Source organism: Carassius gibelio, chromosome B18, assembly GCF_023724105.1.
Source record: "Carassius gibelio isolate Cgi1373 ecotype wild population from Czech Republic chromosome B18, carGib1.2-hapl.c, whole genome shotgun sequence".
Lineage (NCBI taxonomy): Eukaryota > Metazoa > Chordata > Actinopteri > Cypriniformes > Cyprinidae > Carassius > Carassius gibelio.
Window position 1 is genome coordinate 7,422,931 of NC_068413.1, and position 27,955 is coordinate 7,450,885.

The 27,955-nt window shown below is 35.3% G+C and overlaps 1 protein-coding gene across 5 annotated transcripts; it reads right to left on the reverse strand.

Annotated features, from left to right (window-relative positions):
- Positions 1-27,903, reverse strand: ppfibp1b (PPFIA binding protein 1b). Of its 5 annotated transcripts, XM_052582082.1 has the most exons (28): positions 27,758-27,895; positions 17,716-17,799; positions 16,845-17,050; positions 16,320-16,406; positions 15,680-15,793; positions 15,343-15,474; positions 13,294-13,386; positions 13,039-13,131; positions 12,043-12,160; positions 11,052-11,096; positions 10,340-10,401; positions 10,164-10,248; positions 9,394-9,533; positions 8,047-8,147; positions 7,544-7,603; positions 7,302-7,362; positions 6,778-6,949; positions 5,499-5,640; positions 4,732-4,863; positions 4,350-4,500; positions 4,101-4,212; positions 3,907-3,995; positions 3,131-3,253; positions 2,914-3,039; positions 2,010-2,198; positions 1,750-1,917; positions 1,125-1,190; positions 1-1,035 (listed from the first exon to the last, which is right to left on the reverse strand). In XM_052582082.1, exons 2-28 carry the CDS (start codon positions 17,777-17,779, stop codon positions 949-951), a joined length of 3,018 nt encoding a protein of 1,005 aa, XP_052438042.1. In that variant the 5' UTR covers positions 17,780-17,799; positions 27,758-27,895; the 3' UTR covers positions 1-948. The 5 variants fall into 5 exon arrangements, with proteins under 5 accessions (XP_052438042.1, XP_052438045.1, XP_052438043.1 ...); XM_052582085.1 differs by lacking the exon at positions 13,039-13,131; XM_052582083.1 differs by lacking the exon at positions 11,052-11,096.
- Between the last annotated feature and the right edge of the window lie 52 nt (positions 27,904-27,955).

The following is a 27,955-nucleotide window of genomic DNA, read 5'->3' on the forward strand; positions in this document are numbered from 1 at the left end:
TGCATTTAGTATTTTATTCACCTTTAAAAATGAGTACAAATCAACAAAGTACAAACACGTAACTCTGAAATGGTTATGAGTGGCACTATATTTTCAATATATTTTTCAGCTGCTTACAATTTTGTGGACATGCCAACATTGCATTAAAGATTCATGCTACATGATAGCATTTCCATAAATGAGAACATTATTGCTATCCTTTAAGTACTGCTGCAGAAGAAATATAATTCAGAATGACCTTTCATTAAAGTAAAAATATTTTGCTAATATTTTATCCAAATCAGGCTTAAATAACATGCAATCCTTTACAAACCAGATGTAAAATATATTGTACAGAGTTCTGCATGCAAATGCACAAAGCATATGCAGTATCAATGCATGTATTGGCTTGATAAACCAAAATGTACAGGTCAAAAAAAAAAAAAAAAATCCTCACACATCTAGATTTTAAGACATCACTGCACCCTAATTATTGGCAGTGTACAACTTTAATTTATCAACAATTTAATAAAATACATCTTTGATTTTACCTGAAAGTGTCTTTGTGCTCTTCTGCCACCATAATAATAACCAGCACAAACTGAAAATCTGTCACAGATTTAGGCAGGCAGATGAAAAAGAATGCATACTGTATTTCTCCAATGACCAGCAAATTACAGTAGGATTGCTAATTATTTTATCTTATTTATTTTTACACACACACACACACACACACACACACACAGGGCAGACATTCTTCCATCTACCTTTATGAGACATTAATTATTAAACAAAATGTTCTTAAAAGGCAATTGAAATATGTTAAAATGGTGTTTCGATGAGTTGACACTTGGTTCTGATTGATATATTTGGCATTCAGATGTGTGTGGAGGTGTCGGCAGAGGGATTGGCACAGTCACTTCCGATTAAAGCAGCAGCACTAGGGGCGAGAGTGTCCCCGCGGTGCCCTCACACGTTGGAGTCATCATCCTTCACACTGGCATTGGGGAACGACGTGGAGATCTCCTTGAAGAACTCGTCCTCCTTCAGCATACTCTGAGCACAGAATGTGAGAGGCACAATTTAGGCACAGGCAAACTTTATAAAGCAACACAAGTGAGATCAGATGTGTAGCTGCTTGTTACCGTTAAGTTGTTGATGCCCTCGGAGAAAGCACCAATCTGCCTCACAGTCCCTTCAGAGTCCTCCATCTAAGATTGAAAAGAAGAACATAAAATCATACAGGTGTTAATGATTAATCAACGATCGATTCATTATTTGAATAAGGTTATTGACTATTGAATAATCAACCGATTATTTGGAATAATTAAAATATTTAAATGTTTTTAAAAGTAGTATCTTATGCTCGTCAAGGCTCCATTTATATTATGAAAAATAAACCAATACAGCAATATTGCAAAATATTATTACAATTAAAAAATGCATTTTAAAATGTTAATTTATTCCTGTGATGGCAAATTTTAAAATTTTAAATTGTAATAATATTTCACAATATTACTGTTTTTGATCCAATAAATGCTTTTGAGCGCATAAAGACACTGCTTACAAAAACATTTTAAAATATTTATATATAAGTAAATGTTAATAATTTTGATAATTATTCATCATTGAAAAATTAAGCCATTACAAAACGTTAATGCATTAAATTCAGTTGACAGAAACTTTAGGTGAAAATAAAAATATAAATATATATTCAAACAATAAATGTATTCTATATTTATTTAGGCACCAGAAAACTTCTATCACTACCTGGTCGAATCGGTCTAGGTCATCATCATAGATCTGGAGCTCCATGCCTCTGTAGCCTTTCTGGAAGCTGCGTCCTTTGGGCATCTCCACATCCATGGGACAGACATACTCTTCACTGTCCTCTTGTTTCTTCTTCCTACCAAACCCTGCAAACGCCAGCTTGTGCGGCTACATTTGAAACAGACAGTGTTTGAACTCCAAACTGATTCGATCACATGCCAGCTCTGCAGCAGATGGTCTGGAGGTGTCCTGTAACATACCTTGACTTTAGCCGTGGCGGTGAGTACGGTGTAGTCTGGGTTCTCTAGACACTCCTGCTTGAGCTGCTGGGCCTCAGAACCCACCAGCAGGTTGAAGTGAGTGGCCAGATGCCTCCGCAGAAGAGTCTTGTTTGGGGGAATATTTAGCAGCAGAGCCATTGTCTCCACATTAAAACGAGGTTCCAGCACCTAAAATCATGAACAAAATTATGCCCATTTGATAAGAAAAAAATTGCACTTTTGCAGATGCTTTTTATTTGATCTTTATTTCTACTAGAACAGCTTTCTATCCCGATATACTTTACATTTTCATTTATGGATTTCACAGATGCTTTTATCTAAAGTGACTGCATTCAAGGTACACATTTAATAAGTTCTTGCTTTCACTGGGAATCGAACCTATGACCTTACTAGCATCATGCTCTACTGTTTGAGCGACAAGTGTTTGATTCAAGTGAATCAAAGAATGAATATCGCCAACCAAATCCATCCAAAACAGCTCGCCAAAGCAAACTTTCCGGAAAAAGTTCACTCTGGCTGGTAAACACCAAACTACCATTGGTCTGTGGCAATTACTTAATAGGTAGTTGTGCTCTGAGGCTCCACAAGTAAAAACAAACACACAGAGAACTGATTTATAGTAGAAATGTATGTCATTCTAACTGAAAATGACACTGACTTTTTTCATGTTTAATATTGTAAAGCTATGGAGGCCCAAACCTGCTAAGGAAGGATAAGTGATTTTAAATTAAATAATAATTGCTGTTTTCTCACCGCTGTCATTTTTATCGTGTGTTTATTTTGTTATTTAGAGGAAAGCATGCAGCACATACTTTTCGGTTTCCAGTGCAAACCGTTAACCATTCCAACAAATAACCTAAACTAGTGCAAAGTTGTCTCTCACCATCAGTCCTCCATGCACTCCACTGCCCCTCAGGTTGGGTGCGTATTCAGCCAGATCGACGGACCGCAGCCACTCCATCACACGGTGGTTGGTCCATTGAGAGACCTCAGCAGGACTTATGTTGTTCTGAAATAATGGTGAAATATAGGATCGCTAGTACAAATACAGTACAAAAATAACAGGACAGAACCGATTCGAGTTTGATATCTCCTCCAACCTCATCTGAAGGTCTTCGCCGCAGACAGTTGGGGTCATAGCTGTTGAGCCGGAGCACCTGAATGGCTCTCTTAATACTGAGGTGATGAAGAACACTGCCCACTTTCAGAGATAATAGGTCATCCTGTTCAGCAAGGACAGAAGAGAGTGGACTTTAACAACTTATTTCTAATTACTATATCATTCAAGGATTCGGAAATAAATAATTAAATTTGGAAACGTAATAAAGTAGGAAACTATGGAAGCCCATTTCTACCACTGAATAAAAAAATTAAAAAGGTAATTGGACTTCTTATCTCACAATCCAATTTTTTTTTTTTAGTTTACATCTCACATCTAACAATTGCCCGATACAAACTAGCAATCCTGATTGTTTTCTCAGAATCGTGTGATATAAACTCGTAATTCTGACTTTATTATCACAATGAAAAAAAAAAAAAAAAGTTTATAGGTATATGACGCAATTCAGAAATTGCAGAAAAAGTCTGAATTGTGAGATAAAAAAAACGCAATTACCTTTTTTATTTATTTTTAATCTGTGGCGGAAACGGGCTTCCATATGAAACACATATTTGGTATTGTAATATTTCACAATATAAATGTTTTTACTTATTTTTATCAAACAAATTCAAACAGCCTTCTTTCAAAAACATAAAAAAAAATCTGACCCCAAAAAGTGGAAAGCTAATAAATACTGAATGCTATTTTAACCTTTTTTTCAGTGATTAAAACTTTCATTTATGTAAAAATGTGATATTTTCTGGGAAAAAGACGAACCACAGTCATATAGTGAAGCATCCGTCCATCCACACGTCCCTCATCAAACTGAGTCTTGTACTGTGGGAGGCCGATATCATCAAGCCACCCTAGAACAGAAGAAAATCAGATCAGATATATTCAGCCTTAACTTAACAACTTAAAAATTTGACAACAAATCTGAAACCATGGATGAATAAACATCCATCCCTTACTTGTCACCCAGTGGTAGTCTAGTTTGCTTCTGTTGTCCTCTTCCTCTGAGCCCAATGCCTGCAGGGCCAGCTGGAGTTTCTTCCTGTGTAAAGGGTGTTTTATTCCCAGCTCCTGCATACAGAGAGCAGAACAGTCCTTAAACATGAATTTCAGAAGGAAAACAGATTTTTTTCCAGGCTTAAATGTGGTCTCAGACATTTGGACTACACTATATGCTTTCATCCTGATTCTGAGAAATAAGAGCTCACTCTTTCCAGATCCTGCTGGGATGCCTGCAGGAGCGTCTGGCCGGAGGCGACCCACTGCCTTGCCAAACTCACATACAACCCCAGTCCCTGCTCCTGCATCCAATCACACACCTGCTCCTGGGACCAGCGTGCAAACGGAGCGTCCAGCTCACTGGAAAACACAGACAAGCAGACCTTAGGAGCTACAAACACAGTGACTGCTGGAGATATTTGCCATTTACTACAAAAATGTTACTCTGACAACCTCATCAATGAGATTTTACTGACGGACTGAAACTCTGAATCAATAAGTTACATGTAAGTCTGTAACCTGGGGGTTTCCCAACAGTAGATCTTTCCATTTTGAGAAGGAGCTCTATCCCGCGTCACTGTGATAACTGACCTGTTGGTGTTCTGTAGGTCACGTGACCAGCCCAGCCTGGGCCCAGCTGTGGCTCTGACTCCACCCCGTTTAAACTCACTCTCTGATAGGTTATCATCCAGGTCAAATGTGGTTGATTGACTTCTTTTGAGCCTTTAAGGAAGAAAGAGAAAGTATGAGAAAGTCATCAGTTAATTTTTTACCATATTCAACTCAAATCGAATCAAATAAGCGGATTCATCCACATTTAGCTCAATAAATAAATAGATAGACAGAGAGAGAGAGAGAGAGGCAGATTTTTATATGAGGTACATGAGAACATTAATAATCATATTTGTAATATAATAATACATTTATACTTTGTTTAGAATAATACAACTTGAGCATACCGTGTTATTTTATAAAATTGTAGTATTTATTAATATTTATAATTTTTTTTAATAGTTTTTTAATATAGTTTAAGAGAATTTCAGCTATTTCTTTTTAAGTTTTAATAATTTTGTATGTGTTCTTGTCATTTTACTCTTTTTCAGCTCTTCAGCTTTAATTTATATATCAGATTTAATAATTGTAGTACAATTAACCTCAATTTAACTTCAACTTATTTTATTTCAGTTAATTACTGCAACATTTCTAGTTTTTACTAATATTTGTTTTAAGCTTTTTTTTTTTTAATACCTTAATAGATTTAGGTTTAGTTAACAATAACACTGCCAGGATATAAAATATGCTAGATAAGGAAAGATCCTTAAAGTCCAAAATGTCCAGTGTCCATGTTTTAGACTCACTTTCCAAAGAGTGCTTTGATTCCTTTAGACTTTTTCTTGCCCTCCGGAGAAATGGGGAGCGTGTGTGTGCTGTCACTATCAGCTGACCTCTGCGGCATACCTGCCAGATCCAGATGGTCAGTGCCGTTCCTCTCGGTCTCAGCTGTTCAAACAAAAATGAAAAAGTCCTGTTGTCACCACAGCAAACTACGTTACCCACAATACCATGGTCAGTCAAGCATCAAATAAACTAAAGATTATGGGAAGGAAGAAAAAACAAGTCGTTCAGTTAAAGAGCAGAGCAGTAAAAATGTCATGAATAAAATGAAGTTTCAAAGAAATATATCCCAAAAATGACAATGTATTCCTTGAACAGCTGGAATCAGCATCATGAGGCAAGATTGCAGAGGACTTCTCGTCTGGGCTAAAGAACAACTGGATTGGGTTTATTTTAGGAGTGAAACCACGGAGCGCAGTCACATGCAGGTCAACACAATGGAAGCAATAACATCTCTGTTATTGAATGGCACTAAATCCAGCCTGAACGTATGGTAGTTTGAATGTGAGGGGAACATACACAGCTGTGAGAATATGGTCAGAGTATCTAAGTCCTAGGTAATGTGGTCGCAAAATAACAGCCATGAGGACAGAACCTCTATATACTTCATGATTGCCACATGAGCTCAATGTTTAAACACATCTATTTAGTCTATTATTTTGAGAAGAGGACTTCAAAACACCCATAATCAACATGACCTCATTTAATATCATCTCCTGCTATGAAGAAAAGAAATGAAAATAAACCAACTCTAGGCCTACATTTCTAAATTTCGAAATACAGACCTTTTTTGAATCAAGCCTGAAGCCAATATGAACAAAGTGTTGCTTTTCACAATATGTTACAGATTACGGTAATCAGTAAAAGACTTGTTGTGTGTTTTGACTTTAAATGTGCTTGATATGCTGACTTTGAGCAATAGCAGAGTCTGTTTGAAACATTACAACATGGCCAGAGAACCAATTGATTATGTGTGGAAATGCTTGGAAAAGTTGATGGAAATAAAGAAATGAGGACACATCCAGGTCTTTCTTCAGAGAGGCCACATGGCAGGCCTAACCCTTAAATGGGTGTTTGTACTAAATTTGGACACTCCTGACTCATCACCATTATAATCTATAAAACAAAATGCCCAAAGGTTTTTATTTATTTATTTAGCAATTTTAGATTTTTTTTTTTAATCACAGTGAAACTGTAATTGACCAAAGGCATATTGATTTGGAAGTAAGATAGAAGTTGTACCCAAATTAGGGGCACTAGCAGTCCTCTTCCCTCCCTTGAGCTTGAAGAACCCCCGTCCAAAGGAAGATCTCATTTTCCTGCTACCGAAGCTGTCATCCTCAGCAGTGTGAGAAGAGCTTGGCGATTTAGGTGGTAGAGTTGTGATCTTGTTGAACTCATCAAATGTTTTGCTCTAAAAGTGACAAATAAATTGAAGGTAAACAGAAATCTAATATAAAAGACAGAAACACACAATTTCTACAACTTAAAGTGAAATTAAAATTAAAAATGCATAAAGTATAATATGTAATAATCATTAAAAATCTATATTTTAATTTAATTAATATTATTATTTAAAATAATAATAAAGAATTCTGCTGGCCTCTGATCTACTGTTAAAGGCTTCTGGAATAAAAAAAAAAAATAACAATAGGTATTTTTTACTCACTTTCAATAACTTTAAATATTCAGTATATTTTCTAACCATAATAAAAACCTTAAAATAAATACGCTTTTCCTCAAGTCTTGATTGAGCTGAAAAATACCTTTTCACTGCCTCTTCCATCAAGGTTGCCCTGACTTGCTGATTTTGTGTCCTCTGAAGCTCTAAAACGTGAAAAGACATTGTTACCGTCACTCTTTTAAACATATAGATGTTTATAACCACTATGTTAAGGTTTCTGACACACACACTGTTTCACAATAGTGGCATTTCAGGTTACCCAAACACTTGCAAATCTTACTGTGCCAGTTGTGTAACCAAACTCCACCTGACACACATACTCACTCGGGACTCTCATCTAATGTGGTCTCCGGTGATTGAGCTGGCTCCTGACACTCTTTCTCACTACAAAGGACAAACACAAAAGCAGTGGGATGCAGATGTGGTGGCAAAGCATGATGGGTAAGCAGTGGAGTGTGTAGAAGGGCATGCACTGATGGGCTAAAGATGAGGAAATGATACTTTAAACACCACAGAATGATGGGATAGTGTGAATAGGGAGATGTGATCATGAACTCTGTTGCGGAAAATAGGCATTTCAAAGGCTAGAAAGGATGGGAAGAGGATACTAACAATAAAACACAAGAAAGGAAAAGCCTTCAGAGGTGCTAAAACTAAGGATAGGATGCTTGGATGCTGTAACATAGGTTGGACGCTCTGGAATGTAAACCTACAGCCATGGCTATGGTATAAAATAATGTTTGCTTGTCCAGGTTTTATTAGATGATGATCTTTTGTAAAAAAACCTCAGCAGACAAAAAGGTGTGTTTTAATGTACTGAAGCGTACCTTGATAACTGCATTTGTTCCAGGACTGTATCACTGTCTGCTTTGTCTGGGGACGAGACTGTGAGCGATGGCACTTGGAGTGTACTGACGAATGTAGTCGCCTACAAATGAAGAGAACATGCAAAGGTTAATTCACACCAGCATTTTTCAAAAGGCAGACCCCCTGGAGGTCCATCGCAAACAACCTTTCCAGCATAAAAATACATGATTTAATATAACATAATGAAATACATCCTTTTTAATAGGGTTTTTTAAATTTGTTTGTTAGTTTTTTTATAAAGCATATTTGAAAACCACCGATGGTGCTGTACTGTACTGTACCATTAAGGGCATTAAAAAACAAGTACATTAAAATGGACTGAAAAATATTAAGAGAAGCTGCATTTTTATATAACTTCTGGAAAATTTCAAGTTGTTCATTGTTTTTATTCTTTGGAGTCTCCATGATGTTTCTAATTACTGCAAGTAAAAAATACAGTTTTTTTTATATCAGCATGCACACCTTTCAGAATACATAGATAATTTACAATTTTAATAATGCAGATTTGTTTTGTATTACATGTAGTGTTGTTACTGCTTACAAACTATTACAAATCATTTTCGTCCAGTGAAACAAAGAAATAAAAAGCATAAATACAACATTTGAGAAACTTAACCTAAACTTATTTAATGTAAAAAGCATAAATGATGCACAAAATGAAGTTACTGTTCACAAACTATTTAAATAATTTTGATTCAATGAAACAAAGCTGAAATCAAATAGAATAAAAAATAAACCTGCTTTGGTTGAAATACTAAAATTACTTAAACTGACAAAATAAATTGAAAAAATCTAATAGAAACACATTTAATTTCTACAACTTAAACAAAAAAAAAAATGCTATAGCCGTACATAAATAATTCACTCATAAATAATTTAATAATTCACTCAGTTTTGGAAGTACTTGGTTCAAAAAGTTCTACTGCATACATCATATTCCAAGGATCCATCATCTCTGAACGGTAATATCTGAAGACATTCAGTCACTCGCTGACAAGTGATTCTCTGCGTTTTAGATTGTCTGTGACAGTATGAGCAACAGTTTGGCATGCTGCGTGTTCTGCAAGTGTTCAATTTTGCCTTTAGCTTGAAAAAACACCATCAACACAACTTTGCTGAACTGTCAATCAGTCTGTGTTGCTCTAAATTAAGATTAATTCTAGGTTGCAGTGCAGTGATTTTAGATTATGCACGCCAAAACAAAATATAGTTCTTTAACAAGGACACAAACTAACCACAAACGATGAATGGTGTAACCTTCAGGGAAATATTATATGAATTTTGTTGGTCTAAAAAGAAAATTGCACCTCATTTTGACCCCTCACAGCAACTTCCTCTGTGTAAGAGAGCAGAGACCTCTCAGTGTCCATGGAAACAGAGAGGGCGGTGGACATGGAGAGTGAGCTGTCACTATTGCTTCCATCACTGTCTCCTTCTTTGACCTTATCTGATGAGAAAGAAAGGGAGATTTTGATCATTAGCTCGGAAAACACCACACACCAAATACAGCCTGTCACCTATCAGAAGCACATTAAAGGATTTAACTAATTAGATGAAGCTTTTGAAACCACATCCAAGTCACATTTCACCCCAAAACAATAAAATAAAATGGTAAGAATTACTGGAATTTTTTATTTTATTTATTTATTTAATTTTATATATATATATAAAATATATTTCGTTTTTTTAATCATTAATAAAAGTAAAGCAAAAATAAAATAAAAATATTAGATGACAACTTAACCAGCTTAACCAAACTTAAAAAAAAAAATTAAATGAAGGTTAGAAATTTTGCCTGACAACTAACTGAAATAAAACGAGTTTAAGTTGAAGTATTAAAATTACTAAAACTGAAACAAAGCTAAATAAGAAATGATAAAATGACAGAAGCCCTTAAAAATTTCATAAACAAAATAGAATTAAAATAAAAACTAATTCAAAATATTAATTAATACTATAAAAGTATATGATACAACAGTATATAATACAAAAAAAGTACACTGATTACAGGAAAGATAAACAAATTTAATTGACACCACTTCAGAATTATTTATTCAAAAAAAAAAAAAAAAATCACCTTTCCTCCCCTGTGCTGACAGGACCATCTCTTGTACTTTCTTGTAACGCACAAGTGACTGTCGCAACTCTTCAATCTTGCGATCCTACACAAAGCATCATAAAAGCATTAAATGCCTAAAGTTTCTTTACAATTTTCAAATGCAATGGACAAAGAAACTTATGACTTAAAACTACCTTCTCCTCATTTGCTGCCATCAATGACTCCATTGCTTTCTTCATTTTCTGTACTTCCATATCTGCAAAGCACAGGCTTGGTAAACTAAAGACCATTTCACTAATTGGCAAAGAAACATTAGGCTTCAGGCTTGACATTTAACATCACATAAACTGTAGACAGACACGCCGAGCTGAAATTCAACAGTGAAATTCTGTGACAAATGTGAGAAATGTACACAATGAAAGAAAGGAGGAGCTTGTGGGGATTAAACGTGAGTGTTTGCAGCCACAAATAAGAGTGGACGTCCAGCCTGTGAGGTCATGAGGAGTGTGAACATGGGTTACAGGCAATGCACTATAATGATGGAAAGATGGGAAGTGAGGTGAAGAAACTAGCTTTGGGGAACAGGAGGTGTTACATTACAAGGTGACAGGCAACACAAACAGAAAATAATGTAAATGTGACATGCCAGATGACGACCACAATCTGACTTTTGTCAGGGCTACAACATAATAACAGATAGTTAATCATTACTTCTTTCACTTTCTTATACCCAATATCCTGTATTTTTAAATCCATTAACTTTCTATACAACTATAATTTGCAATGCTTCATTTTGTAGAAAAGCAAGCTTCATAAGCACCATGCCCAAACATGCAGGCACAGGAGGCAGAGGACAAAAATAGTACAGGGGTGTATGTGTAGAAGGTAGACATGGAGTCCCCTTACGTTTTTCTTTGAGCCTCTTTTTTAATGTTTCCTCAGTATGGAAAACTGTTTAAGACAGAGTAATGATATTAAACGTCTTCTGCTACTGACTGTATTGGACCAATAAAGAGCTATCAGTAAAATGAAACATTAAAAAAATACATAAAAACAACAGAAAAAAAACATTAATGTAATTAATCAATAAATTAATTAAAAAGGGAGAAATTATATATATATATATATATATATATATATATATATATATATATATATATATATATATATATATATATATATATATAAAATAAAACAAACCTTAACAACAAGGAAAAACAATGGTAAAAAAAAATAAACTAAAACAAATCAATAAAATAAAAACAATCAAAAAAGTAAAATAAAAACCAAATAAACACAAACAAAAAATAACAAACAATAAAATAACAAAGAAAACAATGTAAAAAAATAAATACAAACAAAGCATAGCAAACAAATATAAATGTATAAAAACACAAGTAAAAAAGCAAAAGAAACTAAATAATTTTTTTTTTTTAATTAATTTAAAAAAGCAAAAACCTATAATAATTAAACCAAATTGTAAGAAAACAAAACAGTCAAAAAAAGTTAAACAAATCGAAAAACTAACATGTAAGCACAGACAAAAAAACTTAACAAGAGAAAACAATGTAAAAACATTAATAAAAAAAAACTAAAATAAAGCAAAAACTAAAATACAAAACAAACAAAATAAACATGAAAAAACAAAACAAACATCAAAAGTGAAACTTAACGTAACTAAAATAAACATAAATGCAAAATAAAAAAAAACACAGAAATTAATTCATACAATAAAAACAAATTGATCTTGATCGACTCCAGATTTTATGTAGATGAGTCAGTACAGCATCAGAGATACCGCATAATGACAAGACAAAACTAGACCCCTGTAGGGCATGCTGGGACAGGCAATACTGCAATTTCTAAGTTTGAAGAACAGCAACTATGCATGACCCACCTCTCTCTGTGTTGTCTAGGCCTGCAGGTGTTGGGGATCTGGACCCAGTCTCATCCTGCAGCCTCCTCAGATCACCATCTCTGCCATCCAGCTGCCTTCTCAACATAGCCAGCTCCTCCTGAACATTAAAACACACACATCTCACAACTCTGATCCAAAGTCTGGACCACCTCTGAAGTTAACAGGTTAACCCAGCAATACCAAACCATGCAGCTACTAATTACAAACAGAGAGATCAATAAATGGCACATGCAAAATGAAAGTCTGACACAATGTTGTAGATGATGTATTAGATTATTTTACAAAGAGCCAAATATTCAATTAATCAATTATATGTGTCTACAACTCATCAAGACCCCATCCAAGAACTTAAAGAGTTCAATGCATTGCCAGGGTGGTTGTGAAGTTTAGAACACCAAAAAAGCTACAGTAACACAATCATGCAGACCTCACACTGAGCTTTTTGAAACATGGATTAACAGTATGCTAAAGTAGGAAGTAGCAACATAAATAGCTTTTCCTGCATTAAAAGCAGTCTGAAATGTTGCCCTCTCAGCTTAAACATCACGTAGAGCCTCACACTAAAGCATACTTGTGGTTAATTAAACATGCTGAGATCTTATACTGGTGCCACTGCTATAGAGGAGGGCAGATTTAATGAGCAGCTTTCAAATCATGATGAGAAATGTGTCTGCACAAAATGGTGTAAAATGGAGAGCTATGGAGCTCTCAGTCGAGCTGAAACAGTAAGAACTTTGACTCATAAAGTGACATGGCTCATAGGCTCATTAAAAGTGGCCTAAGAATGTATTTGGACACTGAATGTCAGTGAATTGTTAATAAACTATTAAATGTGGCCACTTTATAATATTTAACCTTCAAACTGAAGCCTTCATTAAAAGTGCCAAAAAGCAAAGTTTCAGTGAAAAAAAATATCTAAATAAAAAATTCTTTGCATCACAATCACATGCAGCAACCACCCTGAGGTATGCCGACCTTGAGTGCCTGGATTTTTTGCTCCTTCCTCTGTTTCTCATACTGCATCTGGCCCATTTTGAGTTTCAGGCTAGAGAGTTTGGCCATTAGCGACTAGAGGCAGAGAGGTTAGCCAAGGAGGAAAAGGAAAATAGACACTTAAGGATGACAAGAAAGATGACAGGTTATGTAAGAGAGACCAAAGAAGAAGAGAATCCCTATGCAAGCTTAAAGATGGCAACATCTATTGTGGTTTTCACTAGTGTTGAAACTCACCTTAGTGGATTTCAATTTCTTTTCATACTGCAACCGTTCGCTCTCCATCTCAGAAATGCGATATCTCAGTTCATTAATCTCCAAAATCAAACCCTAAATAGAAAAAAATATATATTTCAAGAGGCAAGCAATTTCCATAGGATTTCACAAAGTTTATAAAGCATTTTAGCAACAAATTGAAAAAATTTGTTAAATTTTTTTTTTTACATTTGATTAAAGTTAAACTGCTGACTGCATATGTGTGCAGACAATTAACCACAAAAATAAAATAATGTTTACATACAAATTAAAAAACTGAGGGACTTTAATACATGGAATCTAATAATATTAATTACTCATTTCTAAACACATACAGACTTATCATGGCCATATTCCTAAACAATATTGCTTCAAAGAGAACCCTACTCTCTTGAAATGGTTTGTTTAACAAACAGACTAAGTTTTCAATCTCTAGAAATGCTTTACAAGCAGCCAAAAAAATATAAAAATAGTGACAAGCTTCTATTTAGCACACAGGCCTTTCAGGGCCTAGCTCTTTGTCAGGATGTCTAGCATTCAGCCATGGATTTATGATTCAATAAACAACAGAGCAGCCTCTAGTTGTAAACACTCGGTGAAAAAAACAAAAAACAGATGCATCTACTTGAAGCAGTGATCCAGAAAGTGCAAGGACAAACTCAATACACTACAATTCAAAAGTTTGGGTTCAGGTTTTCAAAAATGATATATATATATAAAAATCGAGTATTTCAGGCTACAGTAGTTCTGATAGTTCTTTAAAATCTAAAATGACTTATTATAGTCTTAGTCTTAACAGGGTAAAAAGAAGATATTTTGGGAAACAAACTGGAGTCTTGCAGAAACAGTAAATTATGTGGCAGCAAAATAACAGGAAACAGAAGAAATAATTTATATCTTTGAAGAATGTGTTGACCAACCTAGACCAAACACTTGCCAATTTAGTGCACAGTTTAAACAATACATAATTAGTATATGTGTTCTATAATACTCTAAGAAGAATGAAAAGCACAAGCACAAAGAAAGGACTGAAATGGAACGTTTGTCAACCACAAGAAGACAAAACCTGTTTTTTGTGGCTGACTGTGAACACACAGGTGCAGAGACTGGTTCATCTCCATGACCCTAATCGAAAATCATCCTGCTTTTCTCCCTTTTTTGATGTTATTTGACTCGTGTTTAAGTGCTAACAGCATTTCCCAAGCCTAAATAAAACATGTTATGGACAATGAATGAAACCAACCATGGAAAGCAAGGCCAGTTTCTCTGGAGTTCATAAGATAATAGTATGCTTTACACCTAGTCTGAAGTTGCTAGACTTCTGACAAAAAAACATAAAAAATGGTTCAGTTTGCATTTGGGCAAAGAAACACCCACTTTGTCAGGAAGTGTATTTGTGAACTGGCCAGACATGGTTTAGGGAAGGTTTATCTGAAGTACAGTAGTTGAAACCACTAATGTGGAAAATCTTTCCAATGGATTCCAACACCATCTCGCTGAGGACCTTCCTACTCACATTTATCCACAGTGGGCAATAGTCCTTAGTTGTAATGACTACTTTCTTGAGAGAAAAGAGGCCACCAAAACCATTTTTTGGACAGGAAATGGTATCTGGTAAAGGCTGTTTTTGCATATGCCATTATGCCCAGACAGCAAACAAAGCATAGAACAGTTAAAAGCCCAACATTCCAGTGCACTGGAACAGACTTCCGTACCACAACATGACGTGATTGGTAGATGTCAGAGCGCTAACAGATCACATTGTTGAATGCACGTCTTTCTGCTTCAGGCTTGTACAGAAACAAAAGGTTGGCTATACTGCAGAATCAAGATTCTAAACAAACACTGAAGTAATTTTCCAGTAAAATGCAATATGTTAAAGCGATCAAAACAAAAGAGGTCTGTGTGCCAACGGTGAAACCACAAATTAACCAATCACTAGCATTACAATTAAAGCACAGCCACTGACATTTTCAAATAAAGACATCCTTACACAATTAATTCCCTCATGCACGTGTTCATGTTTTTTACCTCACTATCTCCAAATCTGTCATCAAAATCAAATCTCTCTTTCTCCATTGCTGTTAACTTCAGTTTCAAGTTGGAAACCTCTGCCATAAGCTCCAGCTTCTGAGTTTCAAGGGTTGATCTGCACAGGAGTTCCTAGGAACAAGAGTTTACAAATGGAGCATGAACAAAGAAAATTGGTCTTATGAATTAAATATTATGGGCTTCTGCTTGTAATTGCACAGTATAGTGAAGACGTGTAGTAAACTAAGGGCTGAAAATAAGCTCTAATGCGCAAAATGCACATGCACCCAACCACCAGACCATGTCTCCAATAAACAAGGCATATCTTTAAACACACCTGTTGTAACATTTCTTCTGTGGCATTTAGTTTCTCACGGTGTTCATCAAGGCACAGGTCTAGGTCCCTTATCTTTTCTCCCTGCGCCTCAACTTGATCTGTCAAAACACTCACCTGAAAAGAACGATGATTATATTTTATTCAGCAAGTATGCATTAAATTGATCAAAAGTGACAATAAACACATTTGTGTTTTTAAAATAATTTATTTTACAATGAAAAAAAAAGAAAATAAAATGCTGTTCTTTTGAACTTTTCTTTACCAAAGAATCTGAAAAAAAAAAAAAAAAACTGTATCAGGGTTTCTACAAAAATATTAAGCATTTTTCAACATTGATAATAAAATGTCTCTTGAGCAGTAAATTATTAAAAGGATTTCTGAAGGATCATGGTACACTGAAGACAAAAGTGGATGCTGAAAATTCAGCTGTCATCACAGGAATAAATTGCATTTTTAAATATATTGAAAAATAAATCAAATATTTTAAATTGCAATAATATTTTACTATTGTATTTATGACCATACGAATTTAGCCTTTGTGAGCACAAGAGAGTTCTTTCAAAAACATTAAAAAAAAAAAAAAATCTTGCTGACCCCAAACTTTTGAACGTACTTACCGTACGTGTATATACAAACTTACCTGAAGCACAAGGGATTCTTTATCACTTTCAAGACGATTAAGTCTGTCCTGGTAAACATCACCGGTGATTGAAATGTGTCCATTTGACTGTCCAAAAATCACAGAAAAATAACTTATTACAAAAGAATCCAACAGAGTATGACTTATAACAGTAATACTGAGAAAAACAGGGTCACGAGATTCAGGGTTTTCATGCACCATTTACTGTGGCAAAAAAACATTAACATTGGGTAAACGAACATAATAATCCAGGTAAACTAGATAAATATGATACAATGTTTTGACTTTCCCCTGGCTGTCTCAAGACACACAAGAAAAATGTTTCTTGGATCTGCTGTAACTAATATCTTGAGGCAATGATAAAATGAAACTGCACTGCATTCTTAATTACAAGTAGACATACTGCACATGATCCTATAAAACTATGTACTTAATTAAAACATGGCAACACATAGAGTGTTACCTCATGTTTACATCTAGAGTAGACACAGTGAATTCCAGAGCCCAGGAATGTGGTGTACGTACCAGGTGTCCATGCAGCCACTCCACCAGACTGTCTGCAGTAGAGTCTGGGATCTGGCAACGCAAGCTCTCTCTCTCCTCAGCGTCCATAAGTTCCAGAACACCCCTGAGGTCCTCCAGTAAGTTCAGGGCTCGCAAATTGCCAATGAATGGTGTTGTTGGGGACTGACAATCAAAGATGCCATTGGAGTAGTCCAGAGCCTTGGAGCCTGAGCGCCAAAGAGAAGAATAAATAAAAGCAATGAATGGGGAGTTAAGCATATTATATTCAGACAATATTATGCACAATAGAATTTGTGGAGCTATAAGTTATATATCAAATGCTTGGGAGAGCAATACAAAATTAAGGGTTTTATTGTTCTACAATAAAGCACAATGTATGGCATTTCTGAATTAAGCAATCATTATAAAAAGCACAATTATCATATACTGTTTGTGGCATAAAAGATAGTATAATAAAGCATGCTGTAGGCAAATAACCACTGAAGTTCTGAAGTCAGATCCAGGGCAGAGGAAATGCTTTAATTGCTAAAACCTCAGGAAATCATGTGACCTGACAGGCTCAAATTTGAAATGTCAGCCTTATACTGTAGTAAGCCAGTGATTAATTACTTCATATGCTAGACTATTTGGTCAAAGTGCTAATATCTGTTCAATCTTAACACTCTTTAAACCTCAGTAAGGTTTCATTAAATGAGTGTTTGTCATTTACACTACAGAACGTTTCCCATGTGGATAGAATGAACAAATTTAAAGTTAATCATTTTGTCAGGTTTAAATGTGGAGGGACCGTTGGATTTGCAATAGGAGGTTTTAATTCACTTTTGATATGGTTAACAGAAATGTTGAAAAGCCTACATGAGTACAATTTTACCTGCTATAATCCCATCCATTTGCTCCAAGGCTGCTGCCAACATGTCACTGGCATCAGACATCATCTTGTTCAGCACTGTTTATCCTGAATAAAGAGGAAATTACAAAATAAATATTACAGTAAACAGTACAAAATGCATTTAGGAAATCTCTAAAAACATTAATAGTGTTAATAGTGCATTGTACTGCATGTTTGATACATGACTAATGTTATTCAGGAAAGTATTACACATACACCAAAAATTTGTTTAGAATTTAACAGAATCTAGAGCCAAATAAGAAAAACATATACAGAGGGAGGATAGACAGAAAAATGTGATCTACTGTTATTTTACTATTATTTATATACTATTATAGTATTCATTATATACATTTAAATTAGTTTTTATTTTTATATTTTTATTTCAGTATAATCAGTGTAAGTATGTTTTATGCCCTTTTGTCATTTTTATTATTTCCATTAATTTCTATTTACCTTTATTTTAATTTCAGTTTAAGAATTTTATTAGTTCAACCTAAACTTATTTATTTCTGTTATATGCTATGGCAGCATTTCTAATTCTAATTTGAAAGAATAACTGAGCCATTTATTTAAATTATTGGCACAGTGCTTGTGCTTCTGCTGGGGACACTGGTTACTTTGTTGGGGGACTAGTGGGGACACATTGTCAGGCGCTTTTGGCTTGTGGCCCGAGAACACAGTGGCGGCATTCTCTCCATTCTTATCCTCAAAACAAGGAGTTAAAGAGACACCCTGTCATGTTCTGATATCCCATGCACCAGTATTGATAACATTCTCTGCTATAATGCACAAATACACCAGGCCAAATGTTAACTTACAAAACCAAAAAGAAGGGAAAGTGTGCTATACTAAGAGGGAGTTCAGTTTTTCTGCATAGAACTGGCTTGTGATCTAAGTCAGATGAGCTATTCAACCAATCCGAGTCATTCAAAGAAATATGTGAAGCATAAAAATCACAAAGCATCACTCTGAAATTATGTGTTCTGGCAAAGGACAATCCTAAAGGCTGTATACAGTGAATTAGCAGTTAAGAATCCTTTAAAACAGGTAAACACAAATTTGGTGTAAGAAGCACGCAGGGATCATCAGAGCAACTTAGTTTGGGTCTTATACCATAAATAAATCCCCTTATCATCTAATAACCCAGCACTGTACATAGTGTACAAGTACTTTAACTCAAGTTCATTTCTAATGAAAAAAATAAAAAATAACTTCATTTAATAACAATGGTGACGTTCCTCTTGTAACTAACTTAATTTGTTATCTGTGTAGTTTATTCCAAGCACAGGGCCTGAATTTCGTTTTTTAAACTGGGGGGGAATTCCCCCCTTACATGGGTCACATGGGGGGGATCTAAAGATTATGGGGGGGAGAATAACTTTTGATGCATCGGTCTAATTTAATCATGTTCATTTATTAATATCTACAGATTTGTATGCATGAATTGTGCATTTCCAGTTCTCAAATCAGTTAACCAAAAAAAAAAAAAAAAAAACTTTATACAAAATACATCATGCTCTTCAAATTGACATTAAGACCTCTGTTTAAACTAGGCCTATGCTATATATTAATGTCTATTTCAGTTCATGTGTTTCAGTTCAGTTCAATTCTTTGCTTTTTTTTTTTTACTTTTGATATTGATATCGTAAATTGATATTAAGAACTCAGTTTAAACTATAAGTATTTATGTCTTTCATACATTTCAGTTCTATTTCAGTAATTTTTTTCCATTTCTTTTTTTCATGTGACTTATTCTAAGTTTCTCATCTGTCTCCTCATCTTCATTTCTTTCCATTTGATGATGGCTCTGTTGAAGTCAAACTGCTCAAGGGAAGGTCCAAGCTCTGAAATGATCATTAGATTTGTGAGACTTGTATTATTCAGTGAATTTCTGAATTTAGTTTTGATCCTGTTTTGTGTGCTGAATCCACGTTCACACGACACACTCGCTACTGGTATGACCATGGCTGTCTGAATGAGTTTCTCCATTTCAGTGAAAACCTGACTATGTTCACTTAACACAGTCTCTGCAAACTGCTGAAAGGACAATGAAGAATATGAATCACAGGAGACCATGACTTGCTTCAGGTTTGTGAACTCCTGATGAGCTTCCTGCATTTTCACATTGGACGAGAAGTGTTTCAGCAGATTGTTTAATTTCTCAACACCATAGAGACTGAAATTCTCTGAAGACTGTTTGGCAGCGGTGGCCTTTTTTGGCTCCAAAATGGTGAACCATGAAAGAAGACTGATTGTGTCAGCAGGGAATCTTCTGTCGATTTCATCAATCAAGGATCCAACATACCTGCTCTTCAAGTTATCAAAGGCTGGCTTTTGAGTATGGAATTCAAAAAGTTTGTCTCCTTTAAATTTGTTTCCCTCAAGACAGCTGAAGAATTCTTGTTCTGCTGGACCAGGATGAGCTATTAATTGTCTCAGTGCTTCTTTGGTACCCTGGGTCATTGGTTGGACGGTGGAAAAGTCCAAGTCTTCCCTTTGAAAATGCTTAGAAAGAAGCACTATATGTGTAAGCACATCCTTCATCATGTGACACAGTGCCACAAAGTTGAACTGCCGAACAGCAATCAATAACCCTTTGGTTTTTCCTGAGTCCTGACTGTTGGAGGCAACCATGTGTTCCAGAACATCTCTTAGGGCTTTCAGGGATCTACATACCACCGATACTGCACTGTGAATTGACAGCCATCTCACTGTGTGGGGCTGGGTGAATTTCAGTTGTTGCTCATCTAGTTGTCTTTGCAATTCATGAAGCTTGTTGCTTCTGACAGCAGAGTTGCTGAAAAACACAAAAATTGCTCTTAAATCTTCCTGAAACTTTTTCACCTGTTCAACGGATCTGGCTGCATCACTTGCAGAGAGAGCGAGACGATGAGCTGTACAGTGCACTCCTACCAATTCAGAATTGTATTCCTCTCTGAGTTTTTGAACAACTCCATTACGACATCCTGTCATAACAGCAGCACCATCTGTACAAACTGCTACAAGTTTTCTTCCATCTAAATTCTTCTCTATTAACAGTTGTTTCACATCATCCACAATTGTGTCTGCTTTTCCATCCACAATTTCAGAGTTTCTGAACAATTTTGTTTGAATTTTGTGGTTTTCTATGTACCGAACATAGGTAATCAGCCGTTTGCTGTTGCTTATGTCTGTGGACTCATCCAGAATTAAGGAAAACACTGGACTTTTTAGGACAGCCTTATTAATGTCATCAACCAGTGTACTTGCAATAGCCTGGTGCATTTCTGACAATGCTTTGCCATTAAGATAGCTTCCATAGCTTGAGTCTGTCTTTAGATGTTTGAAAGAAGGACAATCCATCTCCTTCATAAATGTCACAAAATTATGAAATTTTGAATTTGCCAGTTCATTTTCTGCAAGGAAATAAGCAGTTTTAAGTAACCCCTTGAGCTCCTCTTCTCCCTGCAGCTGTGCAGTTTGGATAGCATTAGCCATAGCATTTTTGGATGTTTCTGCTTCTTTCTTTCTTTTTAAAGCTGCTGTATGGCCAGTTCCATTGGCATGTCTAATTAATGTAGATGTTTTGTAGCATTGGCTGGTAAATTGTGGACTGCTGTACATCTTACAAACTGAGCAGCTCATAATCCCATCGTTAATTTCTAGCCAAGGGTAAATTTTTAGCCAGTTCGTTTGAAATTTATCCTTTGACTGCTTCACCTCTGTAAGATTTCTTTGTGGATCTTCGGTTTGGCTGCTTGTCGGCCTTTCGTTGTCGGACACTTTTTTCTTTGGATCGTGATCTGCATCATCCGAACTTGTCTTTCGCTTCAGCCAACGGTCCATATTTAAACTACTACGCTAACCAAACAATTAATTGTCTGTGGCCGTGTTTGTGCGCGCGGGAAATATGCCGCGCATAATGAATAGAAAACAAGGGGAAACCCGCAGTCACATGCTCAAACAAGTGGAAAGCTCGGGCGCGCGCGCCGCAGTCTCATTTCCACAAGCGCTTGCACTCTCTTTGGCGTCTGTCGTTGCCATGCAACCAACTGCGCTCTCCATGACGACAAGAAGGATCAGCAAAATATTAATTGATTTCTAGCCCTTGCGTTAACTTTATTACTAGATATATTTATAGATATATTTATGGAGATGAAAAATAATAAAGGCGCCCTGTACAGCTATGATCAGCTGTTCGGCCGAGCATTCAATGTTGTGACGCTGTAAGCTGATCAGTTGGTTCGTTGCTGCCGCGCTCTATCACTCGCACACCATAAAGAGCAAAATGTTTTTTAATGTTTCAGTTTCGTTATTACAACGACAATTTGGAAGCGGATAATTTCTTCACAAACAGCTCATTTTGACTCAAAATGTTAGAATGCTGCACCTACACTTGATAGTGTGAATAAGATCAGCGCAACGCAGACCGCTGCATTGACAGCATGAAACATGATCTGTCTACAGCAGCCAGGGCTCCGCCGTTTACTGTCTATGAGCTCAGCGCTGAGACAGAAAATGCCGGTCCAGCGCTGATTGAGGAATTAAATTCGAAAATAAAAGACAATTTGACATATTTTTTCTCGCATCTGTGAATTTATTTTTAAATCATTTGCTCTGAGATGAAGCAAATATATTTGTGCGGGAATTTCTCGCACTATAAAGGCTAACCTTGCGGGAATGGTTTAAATTATGCGCAATCCCCGCATTCCCGCACCGAAATTCAAGCCCTGCAAGCACGTGGTTTCTTTTTACTGGGGTATTAGCGATGACAGTGATATTACGCAGCACCTGAAGGGACTATTTTCAGGTGCCGCGTAATATCACTGCGCCTGCTGCACCCATGGTATGGCAGAAATGTTCTTGTTTTTTACGCCAGAATGAGAGTATAATTCTTAGCAAGAACTTTTAAAAAATTTTTTGTCAGTCTTAGTACACGATGTAATAATAGAAGAGTAAGGTTTTAAATAGGAAAAATATTGAAACTCTTTGGTCATTTTGAGCGAGATGCTAACAGTCTAATAAGATTCAATGATCTATGCTAAGCTAAGCTAAAAGTGCTACCCTGAGATTGGCTGAATGGATTCAAAAAATTGTAAAGCACAACTATTTAACTCTAGGGGAGCTGGAAAATGAGCCTATTTTCAAAAATAGTGGAGTGTTCCTTTAATACTAAATACATACAATATTCAAAGGCAGTACCCTGACAGTTTAGAACAAACGTTCAATTAAAGTTTGCTATCCAGCCACTAGACATTGCATAAGGCCACTGTGAGTTATAAAAGGGGAATGACTCCACATATTTGAATGCACAGGCTAATTTAAGAGTCACATCTGTTAATAAGTAAATAAGCTTGTCAATACAAAACAGAGATGATGTGAATGTAGCCAGTCTGTTAGTGAATCAAACACTTTCTTCTGAAGAGTAAAAAAAAAAATGTTGTGAAATCAAGTTCAGAGTAAACTAATGCGCTTCACTAGTGTGAAAGGTTTAGTTTCTAAAATAACAATTCTCTGATGCAGAACTATAAGGGAAATTTTCAATCTGGTCTTTCAACTATATATAAATAACAAATCAAGACCTTGTCTGGAGACTCCTGTTATGTCTAGAAAAGTTGTGCTATAAAAACATCACACCGGTCACGTTAACACAGGATGCTTTGGTGCATTTTTCCTGCATGTTTCTAAATAGTTCTGTCAATCGACATTAATAATCTCTATTTAGAGCAAATAAAGCAGCAAACAAGAACTCATTTCAGTTTCTCTGTCTGTCTGGAAGCCTTTTAATATGAGCTAAAAATCACACAGCGTAGACTCAAGCTAAGCTCAGGATGCTTTGCATTGCAGATTTTTGCATGGCTGGAATTTCCTCTCATGGCAGGAACATGGTGGCTTCCAGCCTGTAAAAAGCGATAACACGTTCTTTATGAAGCTCATATTTCCCCTCTGAATCATGAGAGAAATACAAGACCACGGATCAACATCAAAACAGTTTATCCACATGCAAAAACATCATGCTGTCAAACAGCAAAAAGTAACAGCACAAGTGTTTTTCTAAAACCACAGACAAAGGAAAATCTTGAAGTATGTGTTTCAACAATCCTTGGAACAAATCTTGCGAGAAAGCATGCCAATAATGACATTAAGAGGGAAGAAACTGATTGCGAGACATGAAGCCTGTCCTTTGTGTGGAAATATTTTCCTGGACTCAAAAGAACACAAGCTTATAGGTGCAATTGTCAAAAGAGAGAGTCAACTTCTTTTTTGAACGTAAATAAATATTACTATTTGTTCTGTTCCCTGAAAAGGGCCCAAGATGGCATTAAAAGAAAGGTTATGAATATGAGCATAAGAATAAGGGGAAAAACCCCTAGTGGCCTCTGAAATCCATCAGACAGGCACCTAAAGGCACAATGTGTATGAACTTTATCCACTCCACACTCTGTTTGAGCCATATTAGCCACTATCCCTCGCTGAACCGCTCTGACTGACTGACAGAAAAACCTCTGCTGGCACATGCTGGGGAAAAATAGCAGCCTTCGGGTCATTCATCTCAACAGAAATAAAAGCATTCATGGCAGGCCAGCCGTGTAAGCCAGCAAATTCGCCTCAAGTCAAGCTAAAGCACGCATAGAAACATGCTGGAGAGTCATGGGAAAGACATTTTTAATGGCCCTGTAAGCACACGTTCATCTGATAAATAAATATGTACGCCAAGCTTTCTAGTAAATGCTGATGGTTATATTTTTCATTAACACTTAAAAAAACAATTGCCGTTAACCAATAGATGGCTAAAAAAAAAAATATATATTTTTGCTAAAAAACAACAACAAAAATAAAACCTTGTTTTAAATTAAAGTAATTTAATTACTTAGTGATACTAAGTATCAAAACATCATAATGTACAGTATGAAAAATATATATTCATTTATTGCTTTGATAAAGATTACATTTAACAGTGTCAGTTTTATAAAATTATTAGGATTTCTAAAGATTAAATTAAGGGATAGATGACGGCAAAGGTAATTTAAATATTAAAATGGGTTAAATGAACAGTCATGCATAATTAGATATTCAATACCAATAAAGTAAAACATTTTTTACAGCATTAGCAAAAAAAACAGAAGCTGCCAATAAATCATGCATTACTAGTACTTTGATAACTGAGTACTGAATGAGTATCATATTTGTGTATCATGGTACATAAACGTTTGAGGTCAGTAAGATGATTTTTTTTAATAAATTAATACTTCTATTATTAATTAATAATATCAAAAGTGATAGTGTTTTACAAAAATAAATATATATATTTTATATAAACAGTTGTTTTTTTACTTTCAAAAACAAAGACTCATGAAAAAAAAATATATCTTGATTTTCACAAAAAAATAAAATAATAATATTAAGCAGCAAAATGTTTTCAAAATTGAAAATAGTAAGAAATTTTATCAGGCACCAAAATGATTTCTGAAGGATCATGTGACACTAAAGACAGCAGTAATGGCTGCTGAAAAATCACATTTGCATCACAGGAATAAATTACATTTTAAAATGTATATGAAAACGAAAACAATAATTTTATATTTAATATTTTAAATAAATATTTCACAATATTACTGCTTTTACAGTACGTTTGATCAAAAAAATTTAGCCTTGGTTAGCAAAAGAGGCATTTTCCAAAAACATCTCAATCTGATGGCCGCGGACGTTGGTAGTTTTTTGGTTTGGGTACATCATACACCAATTCAAAACCATGGTACATGTTCACCACAAGAAAAAAAATTGTATTGACACATTATATCCATTATTTTCCCCTTCAATTTGAACGTTTTTATCAGACTAATTGTGCCAGTAGGTTTTTATACACACACTGATAAATGCTATGCCTGGTTTTATGTGGAATTCAAAAAGAAATCAGATGTGATCACAGAGTTTGAGCCAAGCGTAGAGTTCTAAAAGATGTTTGGGTCTTGTGCAAGTACTAGAGGAACACAGATGTGCACAAGCCTTCAGTCCAGCCTGTGCACGTGGGAGGAGAACAACCCCTGCTTACAACAGGCTCCTTTTCTTACATCTGTCAGAAATAGAAAGAGAATGGAACTTTTTTTTTTTTTTCAACTCCACTCTTTTATATTTGTGGTTATACTGGGGCGTCACCAAGCAGGGTTTTATACATAGGCAGCCAATGACACCCCATCGCTGACTGTTCTCATACTCAAAACTTCTAAAGGGAAACCCATCTGACACTGATCTGAAATATCCTGTCACTATACTAAGCCAAGGCGTCGGCATAGAATATGATGCATCATACTTCACATAACCACATGGAACAGAGAAGAGACGCCTGCCTGATTTCAGGGGTGTTTCATATGCTATCTATAGCTAACAGTAAAAATAAAAAATTCCACACTGCTTAGGTAAATGCACAGATGTGTTTGCAAATATAAGTGGATAAAGGAAAAGCGTTTGTGTATGAGTGTTTTTAGCCCTTCGAGATGGCAATAGAGTTTGTTACACAACAAACAAAGATGGCTGATGAAACCTGCAGGCTAACTTTAGGCTGCAAACACAAGATTTAGACAGCAAATGATGCTCTTTGAAGTCGTTCAACAGAGGCAGTTACTGTAAACATCACACCATTTACACAATATTACAGATGTGTGACTGAAATGGACTTAAATTACAAGAACAAAGCTTCAAACGAAAAGCTTCAAACTAGCTGAATGGGTGCAAAGAAACAGCATGTAACCCAGAATTAACTGTGAAATTTTGATAAAGAAAAGCTGAAATAGTATTTTATTGTAAATAACACTTATTTGTTTTATTTACAACTTTGAAAAAAATTGTTTACAGTGTAAACCAGGGTTAGCCTAACTGTCACACAGTTTACTATAGTATTATTTTTGAGTGGAAGTTTATTTTTAAAGTCAGTTTCTGTATAGATGCACACACCTTAATACTGGCTACAGAAATAAACTGCTTTATTGCCAGGGAAAAGCTAATATGGACAAAAACATTTTGTGACTATTGAGCTAACTGCATCTTGTCAGGCTTTGCAGCTAATTATAACAATGAGCAAACATGTAAAGAATAACATAGAAAAATAAAAACTTGTTGAGAATGCAGAAAATCACTTTAATTAAAATCTAACGTCACTACATTGCAAATTATGATACTATTGTTTTTTTGTTTTTTTTTTGGAGATGGATTCACAAAAGTAATGTAAAAACTAGCTTTGAAACAACATAAAAAACAAAAAAAATTATATTTGTTACTGACTTGATTCAAAACCATTTAGTTGCTGATATTAAGCCTTTTTGACAATTTCCAGTGTGACAACTTGTCAGTCTTCCAATGCACATCCAAAAATATACATGATGCTGCACACTACAAACTATAACACTTTTAATTAAATAGAGGAAGTCACTCAAAACTTATTTCAGTAGACTGTACAGCTAAAAAGTAACAATTATGTTCTGTAAGCTCTGTCTCAGTCCAGATCACAGGTGAGGATGCTGTACAGCAAGCTCATGTAAGAGCAGCTCTTGTTCTTCTGTGGCTACGTGGAATGTGTGAATCACTTCTTCACAAACACAGCTGTAACTCAAATACCTAGTCCTGCTCTTCAAATCCCACCTTCTGTTTTAAATTTTTTAAGTTTTCTGTTTTCTTTTTAAATAGCTGTGTTTTAAGTATTGCACAATACCAACAAACATCACCCTTGTTTGACTAATCGGGTTTCTGAATATAACATCATAAAAGGTTTCTGTATTCAATCCCTTAGGCTATGAAAATATTACTAACGTTAACGTTACGTGTGAAGAGAGTATAATTTAATAAACTATCATAACTAGGCACAAAACTAGCTTTTTAAAACGTCATATACTTTTAAAATGTATATAACAGAATATATGTATTTTTTTAATTACACAATTACAATAACGTTTCCCACTAAAACAAGTTTAGGAAGCCAACTTAATTTACAAAGAACTAAAATTTATATATATCAGTTAGTTACTCTGACAACAAGTAGATTACTTACCGAATTTGTACCAACTTCTTAAGTATGAAAATATTAATCCGTGGACTTTTCTAGCGGTTTAATGTGTTTAAGAGATTTGCTCTTTCCGCTGTTGGTGTTCCCACCTCGCCAGCGCCATGTCGACGATAAAAGTGGGACTGTGGGACGTCATAGGAAGGAACATCCTACTACTGTGAAGGCTTGCTGCTTAATATTCAT